The sequence below is a fragment of the Geotrypetes seraphini genome, chromosome 4, assembly GCF_902459505.1.
Source record: "Geotrypetes seraphini chromosome 4, aGeoSer1.1, whole genome shotgun sequence".
Taxonomy (NCBI): Eukaryota; Metazoa; Chordata; class Amphibia; order Gymnophiona; family Dermophiidae; genus Geotrypetes; species Geotrypetes seraphini.
In genome coordinates this window covers 146,127,039-146,147,322 of record NC_047087.1, presented here as the reverse complement: position 1 = coordinate 146,147,322, position 20,284 = coordinate 146,127,039, and the positions used below count along the sequence as shown (strand labels likewise).

The 20,284-nt window shown below is 47.3% G+C and overlaps 1 protein-coding gene across 6 annotated transcripts in view; it reads left to right on the top strand.

The window, feature by feature from the left end:
• The first annotated feature begins 15,118 nt into the window (after nt 1–15,118).
• Nucleotides 15,119–20,284, top strand: part of NUP93 (nucleoporin 93) — a 757,735-nt gene continuing 752,569 nt past the window's right edge. For 2 of the 6 annotated variants that reach the window (XM_033940756.1, XM_033940750.1), the window contains exon 1: nt 15,922–16,267. Coding sequence is in view for 1 of the 6 variants with exons in the window: in XM_033940752.1 (XP_033796643.1) it covers nt 15,128–15,137 (10 nt within the window). In the remaining 5 variants the exon portion in view is untranslated. Of the gene's footprint in view, nt 15,138–15,921; nt 16,268–16,401; nt 16,534–20,284 lie in introns of those variants that run through there. The other 4 variants (XM_033940749.1, XM_033940753.1, XM_033940752.1 and 1 more) reach the window with 3 other exon arrangements.

The following is a 20,284-nucleotide window of genomic DNA, read 5'->3' as shown; positions in this document are numbered from 1 at the left end:
GAAACATATAGCTTATCCCAACGTGCCATATCCCTAATCAGGGCCGCAACAAAAGGAACATAATTAAGCTGAAACAATGACTGCCAATCCACCCCCCAATTGAATACCCAAATATCAGATAGGTCCCTTAATCCACCGGAAAGGAACTGCCTTCTTAATCCCCAGAATGGTAGAGTCTGGTACCGAAATATTCAATATCTCCGTTTTAGTTAAATCACCCTTGAACCCAGACAGCGCTCCAAAAGCCAACATACACTCCTGAAAGGTCTTGAAGGAGCTCACCTACCCTTCCACAATAGCCAGGATATCGTCAGCAAAGAGAGACAATTTATGCTCATACTCCTGAATAGGCACCCCCCGCAGGGCCACCATCAGGGCAGTACTACCAGTCCTGCATTCAGGGGCCCGGAGCTGACAGGGGGCCCGGGCTCCCCAGTGTTCTCCCCAGCGCTTTTCAGCCAGGCGCAACGCCCAGCAAATTTAGATGCCCGCCCGGCTGTCATCTGCCGAATCCTGCTGCCACCACTGCTTAATGCGCAGCCTGAAGAGCCGCCGAAAAACCCGCCGGACTTTAAACAAAAAAACCCCCAGCAAGCGACTCGAACCCGGCTTCCCTCCGAAACCGGAAGTTACGTCGGGGGGTGGGGGTGGGGGTGGGGGTAGAGAAGAGAAGCCGGCACGGACCATTAGAGCCCTGGAGCATGCGGGAGATAGGCCAGCCTCGGAGGGAAGCTTACTTACTCTTGCTTACTTCGGGCCTTTCTCGCTGCCGGGTCCTGTTAACTGATTTATTTAGTTTGTATGGTGTTTAGTTTGTCCAATTATATGTGAGACCACTATCTAGTGGTTTGTTTTTTTAAAATTGTACATCGCTTAGAAAATTTGTATAAGCGATTCATCAAATGGTAATAAAACTTGAAACTTGAAACTTGAACTTTCTGCGAGAAAGGCCCGAAGTAAGCAAGAGCAGCAAGTTGTAAACTTCCCTCTGTCACTGCCCTTTGGGAGATAGGTCAGCGACCAAGGGAAACTTGCAACTTGCCTTTGTCTGTAGCGAATCTACCGGGTATGTGAGACGGGGGGGGGGGGGAATGGTACCCAGTGGGGGGAGGGGGAAGAGAAATACTGCTGCACCCATTTGGGGAGAGAGAGGGAAGGAGAAGGAAGATCAGGAAAAGGAGGAAAGAGATGCAAAGACCATGGGAGGGAGGGAAAGGAGATACCATACCATGGAGTGGAAGAGAGAGATGTCAGGGCATATGGGGGGGGGAAGCAGGGCCAGATTAAAGGATAGCCCAGTAGGCACAGGCCTAGGGCCCGAAATAGTCAGGGGGGGCCTGCCAGTGCTGTGCTTTGGGGCCTCACCCTTGCTGGATTCGCTGGCAGCAGCAGCAGCCTCATCATCATCCCGGGCGACCCCCAACCCGATCCGACCCTCCTATCTCTCCCTCCTTCCCTCATCAGTGACGTGCCATGGGGAATCGCGGCAGGAGAAAGCCCTGAAGCAGCCTGCTTAGAGTAGAGCAGTGCTGTTTAGAGTCTCGTGATGGGAGGGAGGGAGAGATAGGAGGGTCGTGGGGGGGAGAGTAGCAGTCTGCCCCAGGTGTTCGACCTGGCGTCATGAACTTCTTCGGCTAGCATCAGCATTTACAATGCACTGCTGTTGCCAGCTTCAGGCCTTCCTCTCTGCCGGGTCCTGCCTACTTCTGTTTCCATGAAGGCAGGACCCGACAGAGAAGAAGGCCCGAAGCTGGCAACAGCAGCGAATTGTGAATGCTGCTGCCTGAAGAAGCTCATGACACCAGGTCATGGGTGACAGAAGGAGGAAAGGGAGCAGAGGGGGAGAGCCTTGCTGCACCCAACTGGAGGGAGAAATAAGATGAGGGAGGGAATGAAACGAGATGCCAGGGCATGGAGGGAAGGAGGAAAGTATGCCAGACCAAGGGAAAAGGAAGGGGGAAAGGAAGAAGGAGATGTCAGAGCATGGAGGGGGAGGGAGAGATGGAAGGAAAGGAGTGAGATGCTAGAGAATCAGGGAAGGGAAGATACCAGACTGAGGTGTGAAGGAAAGAAAGGAGAAGAGAGAGATGCCAGAGCATAGGGGATGGGGTGGTGACAGAGAGAGAAAAATGGAGAGGTGGCAGAGCTGAAATCAATTATGTACAAAGGAGAAGAGAAGGGGCACAGGATAGACAGTTTATTGAAGGAGCATAAAAAGAGGGAAGATGCCATATGGAACGGGGAGAGGGCAGACAGTGGATGGAAGGGGCTGATGCTGTATGGAAGACAGAGCGGACAGATGCTGGCTAGAAAGAAGAGTGAAGACAAGATGATTAAAGCAAAAATGACAAAAGGTAGAAAAAATTGTTTTGTTGCTTTATGTAGAATCAAGTAGTATTGTATCTATTGATTAAAGTTTATAAATAGGAAATGGAAATAAGGCAGTTTTTTGGGGACTAAACCCCTTTCCTCAGGTCAGGACAGGATACCATAACAGCAGGGGTGCCCAAATGGTCGAGCGCGATCGCAAAGGCAATGTGAGTCGATCGCGTTGCCTTGGCAATCTTTTTCTTCCTGCCTCCCTGAGCCAGGCCAGGCGCATAGAAGTGCTGGACTCACAAGACTTCACTTCCGACGTCAATTTTGACGTCAGAGAGGAAATTCTGGGCCAGCCAATCGCTGCATGGCTGGCCTGGAACTTCCTTTCCATCGTTAGAATTGACATCAGAGGTGAAGTCTTGTGAGTCCGGCGCTTGTACATTCCTGGCCTGGCTTGTGGAAGCAGGGAGAAATCGGCATGGTGACTTAGGGGGCAGGGAAAGAATCGGGGAAGTGGAGAAATTGGCGCGATGGCTTGTGGGGCAGGGGGAGAGAGAAAGAAAGAGAGACAGAAAGAAAAGGGGAGGGGCAGAAAGAAAAAAATATTGGATTTATAGTCAGAAGAAGGAAGTGCAAACAGAGACTCATGAAATCACCAGACAAAAAGGTAGGAAAAATGATTTTATTTTCAGTTTAGTGATCAAAATGTGTCTGTTTAGAGAATTTATATCTGCAATAGCGGTTTTTAGCGCAGGGAGCCTATGAGCATCGAGAGCAGCACAGGGCATTCAGTGTATCTCCCTGCTCTAAAAACCGCTATTGCGATTTAGTAAAAAGGGAGGGGGTATATTTGTCTATTTTTGTATAGTTGTTCCTGAGGTGACATTGCATAGAATCGTCTGACTTGATCTCTTTGAAAACCCGCGGAATATAAATGATAATTAACATTTTCTCTGCATACAGTGTGCTTTGTGGTTTTTAAAAAAATGTTATTGTTGGTAGATCATTTTGACTTGGTCATTTTAAAAGTAGCTCGCAAGCCCAAAAAGTGTGGGCACCCCTGCTGTAGAGCCATTTCTTGTATGACTGGATGAGCTATATTTATCTTTTTTTTAGTTGTTTAAATTCATGCAGAAATAAATGGCTAGATTGAACCTAATGACTTCATTAACGCCTGTCCCTTTTTTAAACTTCTATACCATTTGAAAGAGGGCATATACTTCTTAAATTTAGTAAAAATATTCTGGCACAAGTGTCAAACCTTAAAAAAGGAAGTCATATTGAGCATTGGAAAATAATAATAATAATTAACTAATAAAAATAGGGCTCCTTTTACTAAGTTACGATAGTGGCTTTAGCGTACGCCACGCGCGCTAGATGCTAACGCCAGCATTGAGCTGGTGTTATTTTTCCCACGTAGAGCAGGGGTTTGTGCGCGCTAGACATATGTTAGTTTAGAATAGATAGGTATAGATTAGTTTAGTTTAGGTTAGGTTAGGGCCCTGCTGAAAGAGTCTACCTTGACGTGGTTGCAGGCTTACAAATCTTTTGGTCAAAGAGTGCGGTGACAGAGAAAAGTATGTGTGTATTCGACCCATGGAAGAAGGTGGGTGCGTGGGGGGCCCAATAGGATTGCTCAGTAAGGGGCCCAGAAATTTCTGATGGCGGCCCTGACCCCCCGTATTTTATTCGACAACTGAATCTTCTGTGCAAGTGGTTCGATCACCAAAGCTAAAAGCAGCAGTGACAGTGGGCAACCCTGCCTCATCCCTCTCCGAAGTTCAAAGGGAGTGGAATAAACCCCATTGATCTTAACACATGCCATCGGCGAATTATACAAGGACATAATCCAAGATACAAACCGGGGCCCCAGCCCCATATGTTTAAGCACAGCCACCATAAATCGCCAGTCCATGCAGTCAAAAGCCTTCTCAGCATCCACCGCCACTGCCACACATGCTGCCCCACTTTGTCTGGCTTGCCATACTAAGTTGAAAACCTTGCGGATCCCATCAGCCGCCTGCTTCCCCCCTATAAACCCCACCTGATCTGGATGGATAAGTGCAGGCATATGGGCTGCTAATCTATCCGCCAATACCCGAGCCATAATTTTAGTATCTATGCTCAGCAATGAGATCAGTTGATAACTTCCACATTGCATACCATCCTTCCCGGGCTTAGACAGAATTGTTATCTCCACCAGCCGCATGAAAAAAGGCAATTGTGCTTCATCCCGCAGATTATTATACACCTGCACCAACAGAGAAGCCACCAGGGTCGACAGCTTTTTATAGAACAAGCCCGTAAACCCATCCAACCCCGGAGACTTCCCTGACTTAAGATGTCGAATCACTGTGCACACTTCCTCTAGAGTTATATTAGCATCCAAACCCTGAGCTTCTGGCTCAGACAATGAGGCCAGTCCCAAATCCGATAAATACCTCCCAATTTCTTCTGCAGAGCCCTGACTCTCCAGAGTATAAAGCTCCTGATAAAAGTCCTGGAAGCGCTTATGGATGGCCACCTCAGCTGTCATCATCAGGCCCGACCGATCCTTTATAGCCATAATATTAGATTTGGTTTATTGAAGCTTAAGGCGATGCACCAATAACCTCCCTGCCCTATTCCCAGACTCAAAGAACCGGAGGCGAAGTCTCTCCAAGTTAAATTGGATCTCCAAATCCTCCAACTTCCCCAGCTCCTCCTGAACTTCTTTAATCCATAACCGAATGGGAGTCCCCCTTGAACCGCTTATGTTGGTCCACCAACTATCTCAAGGTCTCCCACAGATCTTGCTCCTTTTTCAATTTAGTCCTGTTCGTATGGGCCGCCAGAGAAATTAGCTCCCTCTAAGTACAGCTTTTAAACTTTCCCAGATCGTTGTCGTAGAATACTGATTAATATTATTATGCACCAGAAAATCTAGGATAACCTCAATTTTACGCACCACTAAGGGATCTCGCAGCAAACTATCATTCAATCTCCAGTAGCGGTCCCCAACCTTAGAGGCCCCCCACCTCACATCCATCCAAATGGGAGCGTGATCCGACCACCCTTTATCTTCAATGCGGGAATCCACCAGCCGCCCCCCCCCCCCACCTTTATCTAAATATAACATATCAACCTGGTATACACACCATGGACCAGGGAATAATGAGAATAATCCTTTCCCTGCCAGTGTTGGGAACGCTGTCCATCTACAATATTGAGGACTTCCACAAAATGTCGCAAGTGCTGCCTATCCAATTGAAGCCTTTCCCCCTCCAACCCCGTAGAATTCCAGTCAGGGTCCACCACCAAATTAAAATCCCCTCCCACTATCACCGAGCCCTGCTTCACCTGCAGTACCTTGGCCAAAACCTCCTCAAAGAACTGATCCTGCTTGGAATTAGGGGCGTAGAGATTAACCAGGGTAACCAGTTCCCCATTAATCCTTCCCACCCAAATAACCCATCTCCTCTCCTCATCCCGCCAAATCTGCTCCAGTATAATCTGGAGATGTTTGGCAAACAAGATGCCCTGCACCGCCCTCTTCCACTCCTTCTTATTAGAAGCCCACACTCTATAGGGATATTCCCTTTATTGAATCAGCTTCTCCCCAGGTTTCACAAAATGCGTCTCCTGTATAAAGCTGACATTAATCCGAAGCCTCTTTAACTCTTTCAGTAACAGCTGCCTTTTACGGGGCATATTAAGGCCCTTAACATTGATACTACCTACCCACAATTTATCACCCCGCATTTCAAGCACAAAAAAAAACCCTTGCCTGTCCCCCCTACCCTCCTCATCCAAAGCCTCCCAAAGACAATCCTGCTGTGACCTGTCCACCCCCCTCCCCAACATCTCCCCCTCCCCATCCAACCCACCCTCATGGTCTCCTACTCCCCTCCATGACTCCATGTGACCCCACCAAATCCCATGTCTCCCACCTCCTTCCCCCTCCCTCCACTTGCCCACGTGCAGCATACATCCCACTCACTCCCCCCATAGCAGAAGCCCCTCACATCCAGCCCCAGTCACACACCAAATGCAAAACCAGAAGGTCCATAACATTGCTATGTCCCAGGATGGCTAAAGACAGCCCTGCAGGAAACCGCCACCACAAGCTCCTCTCCACATCAGGTATCAGGGCGACCTTCTCTGCTCCCAGCTGGCTCCTACGAATCACGACTGCCTGATCCCCGCCTCCGGGACCTTGTCGAACTCTCCCTCCAGCGAAACTTCTCTAGCTGTTGAGTCGTTGGCTTTCCCAGGATAGGATCCTCCGCACTGACCATCCCTTCTTTCCTCCGCAGCGCTCCTGCCTCCGCCACAGTGGTCACCCTCTTATGGGCTCCGTTGAAGGTAATAAGGAGCCCAAAGGAAAACAGCCAACGATAACATAGGTTTTTCCGCTTCAAGATCGCCGCTATTGGGCAAAACTCTCTCCTCTGCTGCAGGGTAATAGCGGACAGGTCTTGGAATACCTCCACTTTGTGGGACTTCCACTTAAAAGTGCCCAGATCCCTGGCTTTGCACACCAGTTTATCCTTATCCTCAAAGTTGTGCCTCAGCGTGCGGTGCGCACAATCTACCTTCAGCACCCCAATAGATTCATTCGCAGCCTCAGCCGAGGAGAAGACGGATCGATATATCTCTTGTACCACCTGGATGACATCAGAGTAATCTGCCGTTTCGGGCACCCCATGGACGTGGATATTATTCCTTCGGGACCTATTTTCCAGGCCCTCCACTCTGTTCTAACAGTCCTGCCAGTCCTTTTGGGCCAGTACAAATGCTCCACTCAGCTCCTGGGCCACCTCCTCCTGCTCTCCTATGCGACACTCTGTCTCCTCCACTCTCCCTATGAGGTTTGCCAGGTCCCTCTTTATTTCTTTCACCACGTCCTTAATTTTCCCTTTCACCTCTGCGACCCCCTGCTTAATATCACTGGCCCATTGCTGGAGGTCCGCTTTAGTCACTGCCGCCGCTGAAGACTCCATGCGCCTCAGTCTTGGAGAGGCGCCCCTCTCTGACTCCTCTTCTGACCCACTCTCCCCAGACCTGCGCACCGACACACTGGAGGCTCCGCGCATCTGGCGTAGTCCCCATTTTTCCATCACCTTGTTGGTCGGGCGTCCTTCATCAATTTTCTTTTTTGAAGGCATTTTAGAGCCACATACACCCGCATACACTACTGCATTGGTTCAGTGTGCCCCGCCGATTCACACATGCTTAGGGAAGGGAGAATTTGCTCACTGGGATCAGAGCTCCGGCTCTAACCCACCATTCAGTTTGGTGACATCAGTATTTGATGTTTCATTGTTTTCAGTATTTGATGTCTCATTGTTAATGCTGAGTCCAACCAACCCCCATCTCCTTTTAACAGGTAATGAGACCCCCCCAATATATTAACACACTCCAGGCCTCTATTTTCCTTTTCATTCCCCACAAGTATAACCTTTGTCTTATTCACATTCAACTGCAATCCATGTGAATTCATCCAGCTAATCTAATCTAATCTAGTATTTGTGTAAAATAGTAACATAGTACATGACGGCAGATAAAGACCTGAATGGTCCATCCAGCCTGCCCATAAGTTACATCCATTAAAAAATACATGATTAGATGATTAGATTAACTTGCCTCTTCTTTGATTTTTCTGGGCCGTAGACTGTAAAGTCTGATATTGTCCTAGGTTCCAAATGCTGAAGTTGCCATGTCGCGCATATCTAAACAAGCTCTAGGCGACTTAAGGAAAAGAAGGGGAAAAGGGTTAGGGTGGGAGGAAGGAGCGGAGGGGGACAGGAAACATAAAACTTATGTGAATTAAGTAAGGTCAGGTGCTTAAGATGATCTTAGAAGAATTGTCAGAGTGAAGTTTTCAGTTTCTTTCGGAATAGGGTATGGTTGATTTCCATTCTTATAGTCTTTGTGAGATCGTTCCAGATTTTGACTCCGAGGAAGGTGAACATGGACTGGAAGATTCTTTTGTACTTGAGATTTTTTGTCGAGGGGAGGTTCAGTTGGATCCTGTTGAGAATTTAGCGTGAGCTGGACCATGCGTCAGTTAAAAGTTTGATGAGTGGGACTGCTAAGTTGCCGTAGATGATGCGATGGATGATACTGGCTGTTTTGAATTTTATATGAGCTGTGATGGGTAGCCAGTGGAGTTGTTTGTGGTGGGTTGAGAGGGAGTTGTATTTTTCAGACCGAAGATGAGTCTTACTGCAGTGTTTTGAATAAGTTGCATTTTGTGGGCGAGGGTGGTGTTGATTCCCAGGTAGGTGGAGTTGCAGTAATCCAGTTGGGATAGAATCATCATCTGGACAATGATGGCAAATTGATGCTGGTGGAAATATGGCCTGATGAGTCTTAGCTGTTTCATGATGAAGAGGGCTTTCTTTCGAAGATGGAATACTTGAGGTTCCATGGATAATGTGGAGTCTAGTATACAGCCTAGAATTTTAGAGGTTTTTTCTACAGTAAGTATGCTGCCTGATTGGAGCGTGATGCTTGTTGGTGCTATTTGTTGATCATTGTGCGATATAGAGGACCTTGGTTTTGGCGGCGTTTAGTTTTTGAGCAGTTACCCATGCTTGGATTTTTTCTATATTATCAGAAATTTTCTTGGGAGTGTTAGCTTGATTTTCTGCCACCAGTATGAGGAGTAAGATATCATCCGCATATGACATTATGCTCTCATCTTCAAGTTGGATGTCTCTGAGTGAGCTCATGAACAGGTTGAAAAGAATCGGTGAGAGCAGTGATCCCTGTGGAACTCCACAGAAGGCACTCCAGGTGTTGGAGTAAATTCCGTCTTTTTTGACAGTGTATTCTCTGTTCATGAGGAAGTCTGTGAACCAGCATAGTATCTGTTGCACTTATCTCAGAGAGTTTTGTTAGGAGTAATTGATGATCAACTGAGTCAAATGCTGCGGATATGTCGAATTGAAGGAGAATGGCCTGACAGCCTGTACTTAGCAGTTGTTTGATTTTGGTTAGTAAGGACAGGATGAGGAGTTTCGTGTTGTGCTGTTGTCTAAAACCGAATTGTGTCTGATGAAGACATGAATGTTGCTCTATGTATGCTGTTAGTTGTTTGCTTATATGGGTTTCAAGAAATTTGGTGAGAATGGGAATGCCAGCGATGGGCCTGTAATTTGAGGGAGTGGTGAGATCTGTGTTAGATGATTTAGGAATTGGGGTTAAAGCTATTTTTCCCATTTCTTCCGGAAGGCATCCTTGGTTTAGGGATTTGTTCAGGAGGGAGTTGATCCATATGATCATTTCTTTGGGTGCTGATGTGAGGAGGTGGTGGAGGGTAGCTGTCTAAGGGGCTGCATCGGGTGACCAGTTTGCCTAATAGTTTTTGTGTGTTGGAGATGGACAGGGTAGTAAAGGTGGACCAGATGAGATCGGCCTTGCTGGTTTCTGAGGATTGTTCGGGAGCCAGTCTGGGATGTGTTTGTGCTGGTGGCTTGCTGGCTATTTCTGTTTGACCAGTTTTGATCATGTTCAGGAAGTAATCTGCTAGCTCTTGGGCTGTGGGTGTGTTGAGGTGATCTGTAGTATTTTGTTTAGGGGGGGTAGCTGTTTTACCAGAAGGAATAGTTTTTTGTTGTTGATGGTATCCATTCCTATTATATTGGCGTAGTAGCATTTCCTGGCTTCTGAGATGTTGAACTTATATTTATTGATTGCTACTCTCCATAACGCTCTGTGATTCGGCATTTTGTTCTTTTGCCATCTCCTTTCTAGTCATCTGCATAGTTGTTTTTCTGCTCTTAGAGGTTATGGCCCCGATTCTGTAAACTGTGCCTAACTTTAAGCATGCTTTAGGCGTCCGATTTAAGTGGATAATGAGCGATTTAAGGGTCTTAACAAGCATTAGTTGGGACTTAGATGGAGTTAGGCGTTGATTAGGCGTCCATAGAACACAGACGTGAGATAGACGCAAATTTAGGGAATAGTTGTGTCTAAGTTTGTAGACGTGGGCGTAACATGGGAGTGGTTAAGGATAGGCACCACATAGATGCTAGTTAGGTAACAGAGCATGCCTAAACAGCGTGGTAAATGTAGGTGAAGGAAAAGCTGGTCTAAGTGTAGTTTATGCTTCATTTCAATGCCTATGTAGCGCCTAAGTAACGCTGATTGCCAGTTGTGCCACAAGAATGCCTAAAGCATGCCTAAAGTTAGGCGCAGTTTACAGAATCAGTGTACCAAGGGGAGGTCCGGCTTTGTATTATTTGGCAGGGGTGTAGAGGGGAGAGAACATCATATTAGAATTCTAGAATGTTGCCTGAGTAAGACCTGGGCTTCAGTGTCTCTCTCTTATATTTTTAAGTTTTTAGTTATATTTAGTTTTCTTTGTTGATTTCTAGTTTATTTTGTTCCTTTTATATACCTTATTCATAGTTTTACAGGGTTCTGCACTTTTTTCTTTTAATTTTCACTCGGGCGAGTTAGAAAACATCTTGGAAAGGAGGAGTTTGACAGTTATAGAATCGCAGCGTAACTGTCTACAAACCTAAAGGCCTAGAATGGTGCATTTTCAGCAGAGGCCCTTTCTGCGTCCTTCCTTCTCCCCTGATTCAGTAGGGGATAACGGTGAGCACATGTAGACGCTGGGGTCGCACCGAAAACAGCAGCAGGCAGCAGAAGCAGCGGCGGGGACTTATGAGCACAGCTCTGTCCCTCCCCCGATCCAGCAGGGGATAGCGGTGAGCACAAGGAGATGCCAGGCCCGCACCGAAACCAGCGGCTGGCAGCAGAAGCAGCGGCGGGGACTTAAGAGCACAGCTCCGCCCCTCTCCCGATCCAGCAGGGGCTAATCGGTTGAGCACGAAGAGACACCGGGGCCGTACCGAAACCAGCGGCAGGCAGCAGAATCAGCAGTAGGGACTAAAGAGCACAGCTCCGCCCCTCCCCCGATCCAGCAGGGGATAACGATGAGCATAAGGAGACGCCGGGGCCGCACCGAAAAGAGCGGTAGGCAGCAGAAGCAGCAGCGGGGATTTAAGAGCACATTTCCGCCTCTCCCCCGATCCAGCAGGGGCTAACGGTTAAGCATGAGGAGACGCTGGGGCCGCACCGAAACCAGCGGCAGACAGCAGAATCAGCAGCAGGGACTTAATGAGCACAGCTCCGTTCCTCCCCCGATCCAGCAGGAGATAACGGTGAGCACAAGGAAACGCCGGGGCCACACCGAAACCAGCGGCAGGCAGCAGAAGCAGTGGCAGAGACTTAAGAGCACAGCTCCGCCCCTCTCCAGATCCAGCAGGGTTCTATACCATACTAGATATCGGATCTGAGAATGGTGGCAGTTGACCGTTTAATGCAGCTGATGCACCGAGATGATAGTGGCGGTTGTCTGGCTGTTGCAGAGGTCATCTGATCCAAATGACATGCCTGCATTTTAGCATTGCATTGACTCTGATCTAAATGACTAGCCTGTATTTTGGCACTCATTACTACTTCCTGGGAATCCTCATGGCTGAAATATTGTGTGTTGGCTTGGCTGCATACGTCAGGGCTCAATAAGCATACCAGCTTTCGCTCCTTGACATATCGTCTTTATGAACTTCTAACATCAGAACCTATTGTCTGACTGGAAATTACTTTATTTCATTTCATTTATTTTTATTTATTGTTTTCTCAGGTACTTTAGCTAGATTGTGAGCCTTCGGGACAGCTAGGGAAATCCAAAGTACCATTTTTATTTATTTAATGTATTTTTAATCTATCTTCATTGTAAACCGCTTTGAACCTCACGGTATAGCGGTATATAAGAAATAAAATAATAATAATCTAAGGCAGGGGTAGGGAACTCTGGTCCTCGAGAGCCGTATTCCAGTCGGGATTTCAGGATTTCCCCAATGAATATGCATTGAAAGCAGTGCATGCAAATAGATCTCATGCATATTCATTGGGGAAATCCTGAAATCCCGACTGGAATACGGCTCTCGAGGACCGGAGTTCCTACCCCTGATCTAAGGTATCGATTATGGACTTGTTCCAGTTTGCTAGCATTGCTGTAGTGTTGTTTGAGAGGGAGATCAGAGATGTTGTCATTTGTCTCCAGAAGAGATCTGTGGTTTTTTTTTTAATATTAGTTTTACTACTTTTGCTGTTTTGCTTGCTTGGTTTTCTACTGTGAGGTTTAGGTTGAATTTGAGAAGGTAGTAGTCAGACCAGGAGACAGGGGACCATTTGATATTTGTGGTGAGATCAGCAGGGGTAGTAGCGAGTAGGTCAAGGGTGTGTCCTTTTTCATGAGTTGGGCCTGAGGGCATGATAGTGATTTGACAGTCTGCAAGTAGGGTCCTGAGTTTAGAGAAATCATTATTGTTGGTCAGTTCAAGAGGTAGGTTGGCATCTCCAATGATGAGCAGGTTGGTGTGTTGGCATGCCAGGTTTGCTATTATTTCTAACAGTTTGGAGACGGTGTTTGAGTGGGAGTTGGGGGGCCTGTAGATCAGTAGTATTCTTATGTTGGTTAGCGTGGAGTTGGGTTTGACCTCTAGTTTGCAGGTTATGTATTCTAGGTCTGGGTGGATGGCTGAGTCCAATTCTGTGATGGTATATGAGTCTCTGTACATTATTGCTAGTCCTCCTCGCTTGTGTTTCCTAGGGATCTGGAGTATGTTGTATCCTTGCGGGTACAGATGAGGTAGTTCTGGGCTATTTTGTTCTTTTAGCCAGATTTCTGTGATGAGAGACAGCTCTATGTTATTGGTTGTGATTAGCTCATTTAGGAATTGGAAGCTATGGCACAAAAAGATAACCTTGACATCATTGGCATCACGGAAACATGGTGGAATGAGGAAAACATCTGGGACATTGTGCTACCGGGATACAAGCTATACTGCAGAGACAGAGTAGGTCAAAAAGGTGGGGGTATTGCCCTATACATCAAAGAGGGAATTGAGTCTATTGGAGAGAACACACCTGAAATGAAAAATAAGGTAGAGTCTCTATGGGCCAAAATTCCGGGAATAAATGGAATGGAAACGAAGATTGCCATCTATTACCGACCACCAGGGCAGTCCGAAGGAACTGATGGAGAAATGATGGACGAGATTAAACACAACTAGAAGGGAGGCAATGCAGTTATCATGGGTGACTTCAATTATCCGGGGATATACTGGAACCTAGGCACCTCCGGCTGCAGTAGGGAGACCAAGTTCCTGGATGCTGTAGGTGACTGCTTCCTGGAACAACTTGTCAAGGAAAATACGAGAGGAAATGCAATTCTGGACTTAATTCTAAATGGATTACGAGGACTGGCGCAAGGCGTAGAAGTAGAAAGGACGCTGGGAAGCAGTGATCACAATATGATCCGCTTCAACCTGGACACAGGGACAAAACATCGATCCAGAATGACGGCCATGGCACTAAATTTCCGAAAAGGAAATTATGAAGCAATGAGACTCATGGTGGGGAAGAAGATTAAGAAGAGGATAAGCACTGTAAAATCACTAGAGCAAGCATTTTTAAGGACACAGTCACCAAAGCGCAAAATCTGTATATACCACATATCAACAAGGGATCCAAGAGGAAAAAGAACAAGGAACCGGTGTGGGTCACTGTAGCGGTGAAGGAAGTGATCAGAGACAAGAAGACTTCGTTTAAGGAATGGAAAAGGTCACAAACAGACGAAAACTGGAAAAAGCACAAACAACATCAAAGCAGGTGCCATAAGGCGGTAAGAGGGGCCACAAAGAGACTACGAGGAAATAATAGCCAATGGGGCAAAAAACTTCAAGCCGTTTTTTCGATATATTAAGGGGAAACGACCCGCGAAGGAAGTTGTGGGGCCATTGGATGACCATGGAATAAAGGGAGTGCTAAAGGAGAACAAAACCATCGCTGACAAACTAAACACATTTTTGTGTCTGTATTTACCGAAGAGGATATACGCAACATACCAAAAGCCGACAGGCTATACGCAGGAAACGAAGATGGGAAACTGACAGGGTTGACATCAGAGAAAAGGATTCCAACGGAGCCGCGGATCGCATGAGGAGCCAATGCCCGTGGCTTTAAACAGGCTGCAAGGGAGCCGGCCAGAAATGAAGCACGCGCTGGAGAGAGGCGCAGAAGAAATGCTAATGCAGCTGCACAGGGAAGGGGGGAAAGGGGGAGAATGCTGCTGCTGTGGCGGGAGAGGGAAGAAATGCTGCTGCTTCACAGGGAAGGGGGGAGAGAAATGCTGCTGCTGCACCCAACTGGGGAGAGAGAGGGAAGGAGGGAGAAGGAAAAGGGAGAGGAATAAGAGATGCCAAGTCCATGGGAGGGAGGGAAAGAAAAGGTGATACCAGACCATGGATGGGGAGGGGGAGATGCCAGGGCATGGGGGAGGGAAGAAGTCAGATGCCAGTCCAGGAGAAAGGAAGGAACGAGTGAGGGAGAGAAAGGAAGGAGAGAGATGCCAGATAATGGAGGGAGAGTTGGAAGGAGAGGAGAGGAGAGAGATGCCAGAGCATGGGGGGAGGGAAGGGAAGGAGATAGAGATGGAAGGAAGGAAAGAAGAGAGAGATGCCACAGCATAGGGGAGGGGGTGGGACAGAAAAATTGAGAGGGGGCGAACCTGAAATGAATCATGTATAAAGGAGAGAAGGGGCACAGGAAGGAAGTTTATGGAAGGAGCATAAAAAGAAGGAAGATACCATATGGAACAGGGAGAGGGCGGACAGTGGTTGGAAGGGGCAGAGAGTGAGAGAGAGGACAGACAGTGGATGGAAGGGGCTGATGCTGCATGGAAGACAGGGAGAGGACAGATGCTGACTAGAAAGAAGAGAGTGAAGACAAGATGATTAAAGCAGAAATGACAAAAGGTAGAAAAAAGATTTTTTTTTTGTTGCTTTAGTATAAAATAGTATTGATAAAACTTTTAAAACAGAACATAAGGTAATATTTTTATTGGACTAATTTTAATACATTTTTTTTTACTAACTTTTAAAGACCAAAACCCCCTTTCTCAGGTCAGGACAGTATAATGTAACAGCAGTATACTATATTGACCTGAAGGAGGCTATGGGTTCTGAAAGTTAATTAAAAAATGGATTAGTCAAATAAAATGATATATTCTTATTTTCAATTTTTGTGTTATTTCTATTTGTTAATTTGTAAAGTGGTGATTGTTTGTCAGTTTCTTCAAATTTACATCTGCTAAATTTATATTTTGCAGAGTATTAGGGGGCTATATGTCATTGTTTCTGTGGTGTTTCACTGTATGCAGTTTGGCTTCTTGACGGTTCAGGTTAATCTCTTATCTATATATTTCTATTTTTAGTTTGTGATTACTTATTCCATACTGAGTGAGGGTGTATCTGTTCCTGTGTTTATGAAAGACGTGGTTTTCTATTAGCGTTGACTAGCCTTGTTTGGCGAAATGCATCAAGCATGGTTCTTAGGAGCACCTTGAATAAACCTGATTTGAATCTCTTTATTTTCTTCCTGTTACATTATCATCAGTGTATATCGGTCAATCATTCCACTAGCTGAGCCCTGCAGCTCATGATAGTGGATGGGGCGGAATAAACAATTGAAAAGGCTAGTAGCAGCAGCAACAATAAAAAAAAATAAAATAAAATAAGAGGCTTCCTCTTAAGATCATAACAATCCTGAGAATCCGATGTTTGCACTTGGATTTCAATTTTATTAAGCAGTAATCCGTGGAATCCATTCCTGTCTTTACCCTGTTCCTTTGTAAGGGATTAGTTTTAAGGGGTCTGCCATTAACCGGCCTAGCCTTTAAAAAAAATCCAAGAAAGCCGGTTCAAAACCAGCCAGTTGTCAACTTTAACTTCAACGGTTCAACTTATTCACCGCAGCTGTACTATGCGCTTCTGGGGGAGCCTTTTTCTTGAAGCGCTAGCAGTCCAAGTTTCTATCCGGACATTACTATTCTGGTATCTTCTCTATTGGCGCGCTGTTGCTTACATCCGGTTCCTTTAGTGTTTAGGTGAGTGGTATGTGTCTGCTGCATTCTGGCTCTCTCTCTTTTTTTTTATCGTTTGCTCTGAGTTAGGCGTATTTATTGTGTTCGCTTTCGCTGTTATTTTTCAAGATTCGGCGATTTTTTTTTGAGGGGGTGGGGTCTGGGGGAGGAGAGTGGAACGTAGAGAGGCTAAACCTATTTTAAAGTAGTGTAAGTCATTTTTTTTCGTCTTTGTTGGAATAGCCTCCATTGTCTTGAGTACAGCAGAGTAGGTTGCAAATGTGCTGCTGGTAAGTCGACCCAGTCCTGATTTTTTGCCCATTGCTTGCAAGGACTTGTACTTTTCATTTATTTTTTGTAACACCTTGCTTCTTTATACTGAATACAAATATCAGTTGTGCAGGGGGTTAAACTCATTCAGGATTGAAATAGGTTGTTAGGCATTTCTGGAGCTAGTTTGCAAACTTTAGTGCATTGGTTAGTTAAAAAGAATTTTCAAGCTCGCTGTTATTATTTCCATTGGTTACACAAGAAGTACAAAGTAAATACAGTAGATTTTCTGTTAACAGGAACTGGAGCAACCAGAAAATTTTTTTTAAAAAACCTGTAATACTTTAAATAAAAATGAGATTAAAATCAATTTCTAACTGAAATTTATGTGTGAACTTGGCACTAGAGAATGACACGGGAAAAATTCTGTCCCCATCCCCGGACCACCATCCCCTTCACCGCCCCATCCCCGCTGTTCCTTTCACCGCCCCTTCCCCGCAGCATCCATACAAGAATCAGTACAGCAATATTTAGCTTATTCCTTTCTTATAAATCAAAGTTTTGGCTGCTGAACTAGAGAAAGGGAGGTTAGGCTGGCAGGGCTTTGTTTATAAATTTTTTTTATCAACACAACTAATATACTACTTTAACCTAAAGCAAAAAAAAAAAAAAAAAAAAAGGAAATAAATAGGAATTTTTTTTCTACCTTTGTTGTCTGGTTTCAGCTTTCCTCATCTTCTCATTCAGTTCCTTCCATCAGCGTCTTCCATTTGCTCTGTTACTGTGCCTCTCCCTTCACCCCTTCCCCAATTGGTCTGGCACCCATCTTCTTCCCTCCGCTCCCCCCATAGTCTGGCATCTCTGTCTTCTCCCCACTCTGTCTTCTGCCCACTCTCGCCTTCCCCATTTCCCTTCCAGTGTCTTCTGCCCACTCTTGCCTTCCCCATTTCCCTTCCAGCGCCTTCTACCCACTCTCGTCTTCCCCATTCGTCTTCCCCATTTCCCTTCCAGTGCTTTCTCCCCACCACCACCTGCCCTCTCGCCACCTCACTGCCCTTCAGCACCCCCTCGTGCGGCCCAAGAATCCCCCTCCCTCCCCCTTCATGGCACGTTAGTAAAGTAAGTTGCTCAAGCCGGCCGAGCCTGCCTGCCTGCAGTCGTGTGTGTGTGTGAGCGGGAACCTTCTCTGACGCAACCGGAAGTTGCGTCAGGAGAAGCTTCCGCCCACCCACACGCGACTGCAGGCAGGCTCGGCCGGCTTGAGCAACTTTACTAACGCACTGTGAAGGTAAGGGGGGGAGGGGGCCGTGCACGATCGGTGACCACGCATATTCACTCCCTTAACTGCCGGGACAAGGCCATTAACCGCTCCATGGGGCAGTGGATGGCCTTGTCCCAGTGCCCGCAGTGAGCACTTCCCCCCCCCACCATTTCGGTGGGTTAGCTGCGCCTAGCCACGGGCAACAGCCACCGTGTCATTCTCTACTTGGCACACCACACCTGAGTATGCCCACGCTTTGCTTACCATATGTCCAGTTTATGGCATAGTATGGAGTATAGTATTAGTTAGGCCTATTTTTAATAGTAACTCTCAAGCAACCAGAAACTACATTTATCCCAGGACAAGCAGGCATGATATTCTCACATGTGGGTGATGTCATCTACGGAGCCCCGATGCGGAAGCATTTTCAAGCAAACTTGATTGAAGATTTAAGTTTGCTCTGCTGCTCCACGCATGCGTGCCTTCCTGCTCCACTAGGGGGTGCATCCCCTCGTGGTCTCCAGTTCAAAATTTTCCGCTGAGCCTAGAAGTCGTGTTTTTTCAGGCTCTGCCCCAACTGCCTTCTAGCACGCAATTTTTTCTTGTTTTTCTCGATTTAGTCGCTGTGCGCGAGTTTTTTTCTTGTTTCAACTGTTCCTGCTTCGTTTTTCACCGACCCGGAGGCTTCCGGGTCCCCGTGGCCGCGTGGCTATTCGAGCCGCGGCCAGTTTCGATTCTATGTCCCGGCCTTTGACTGGCTTTAAAAAGTGCTCCCGGTGCGAGCGGCTTCTTTCCATCACAGACCCGCATCGCCGGTGCATCCTCTGCCTGGGGGCCGCTCATCCAACCGACTCCTGCCCCCAGTGCGCTACTTTCCAGAACCGGGCCCTCCGTCGAAGTAAGCCCGCATGGCGGATCTTTTCGCCCCGGACCAACCCTCTACCTCGGCCTCGAGGTCGGCCCCGGCCTTGACTTCGGCCCCGAATACCTCGGCATCGCCTCGAGACTCGAACCCGAAGTCCTCGGGACAACAGAAAACCTCGGCTCCGGGTAAGTCCCCTCTTCAGGTTCTGTACCAGCAAAGAAACCGGCCTCGGGGACACCGGCGACGCATGGCGGAAGTCCCTTGCTTACAGCCCCGGTGAAGCCCTCCAAGCCTTCGGGCCGTGCCTCCACCACACGGGAATACTCTGATACGAGGTTGCCCCCGGTGGAGTGCACCGAGGCAGTGGACATGCCCTCGATGCTGTCCGTGCCCGTTTTCCAGGACCTACTCCGAGCGATGATCTCGTCGGAGTTGTCCGCTGCAATGGCCCATTTGCAACCGGCCTCGACCTCGACCCCGCATGTGCCAGACCAGCCTGAGCCTCGCGTCGAGCCACCTCGAAGAAAAGCGCGCAAGCTTCGCCGCATTCCATCCTCCTTGGACTCCTCACCGAGGCACCCGAGGCGCTCTCCCTCCACAGACCGCCGCGGTGCAAAACGTCGTGCTAAAACGACAGAAACCTCGAACCACCGTACCTCCAAGAAGGCCCGGGGTTCCCCCACTCTACGAGGCCGTTCACCTACACCTTGTACGGGACCGCTAAGGGTGGCTGAGTAATCACTCTCCATTAGTTTGCTCACTATCGATGTTAGACTCACTGGTCTGTAGTTTGCTGTCTCCATCTTTGAGCCTTTCTTGTGGAGTGGAATGACGTTAGCCGTCCTCCAGTCCAACGGGACGCTGCCTGTACTAAGGGAGAGGTTGAAGAGCGCGGACAGTGGCTCCGCCAAGACATCACTCAGCTCCCTAAGCACCCTGGGGTGCAGGTTGTCCGGCCCCATTGCTTTGTTAACCTTGAGCTTTGACAGCTCACCGTAGACACTGCTGGGCGTAAACTCAAAGTTACTAAACGGGTCAACTGAGCCAACCCTTGTCTGTAGCTGAGGGCCGAGCCCTGGCGCTTCTCGGGTGAAGACTGAGCAGAAGTATTCATTTAATAGTTGGGCTTTTTCCGAATCCTTTTCCACATAGTCTCCGTCTGGTTTCCTAAGACGTACAATCCCGCCTGAGTTTTTTCTTCTATCACTGATATACCTGAAGAAGGATTTATCTCCCTTCTGGATGTTCTTTGCTAGAGACTCCTCCATGAGGAATTTAGCCTCCCTGACTGCTGTTTTGACGGCTTTTGATTTGGTCAGGTAGTCTGCTCTAGAGTCCTGCTTCCCTGATTGTTTGTAAGAGATGAATGCTTTTTTCTTCTCCTTGATCAGGTCTGAGATCTCCGCAGTAAACCACTGTGGCTTATTGTTCCTTCGCCGTTTACTTACTGATTTTACATAGCGGTTTGTTGCTTCTTGTATGGTTGCTTTCAAAGTCGACCACATGTCTTCCACGTTATCGGTTTCTTCTTGGCTTTGTAGCGCCTGGTGAACGAAGTCTCCCATTTCTTTGAAATTTGTGTCCTTGAATTTGAGGACTTTGGTTAGTGTAGTAGATTTAGTGAAACCTTTCCTGATATTGAACC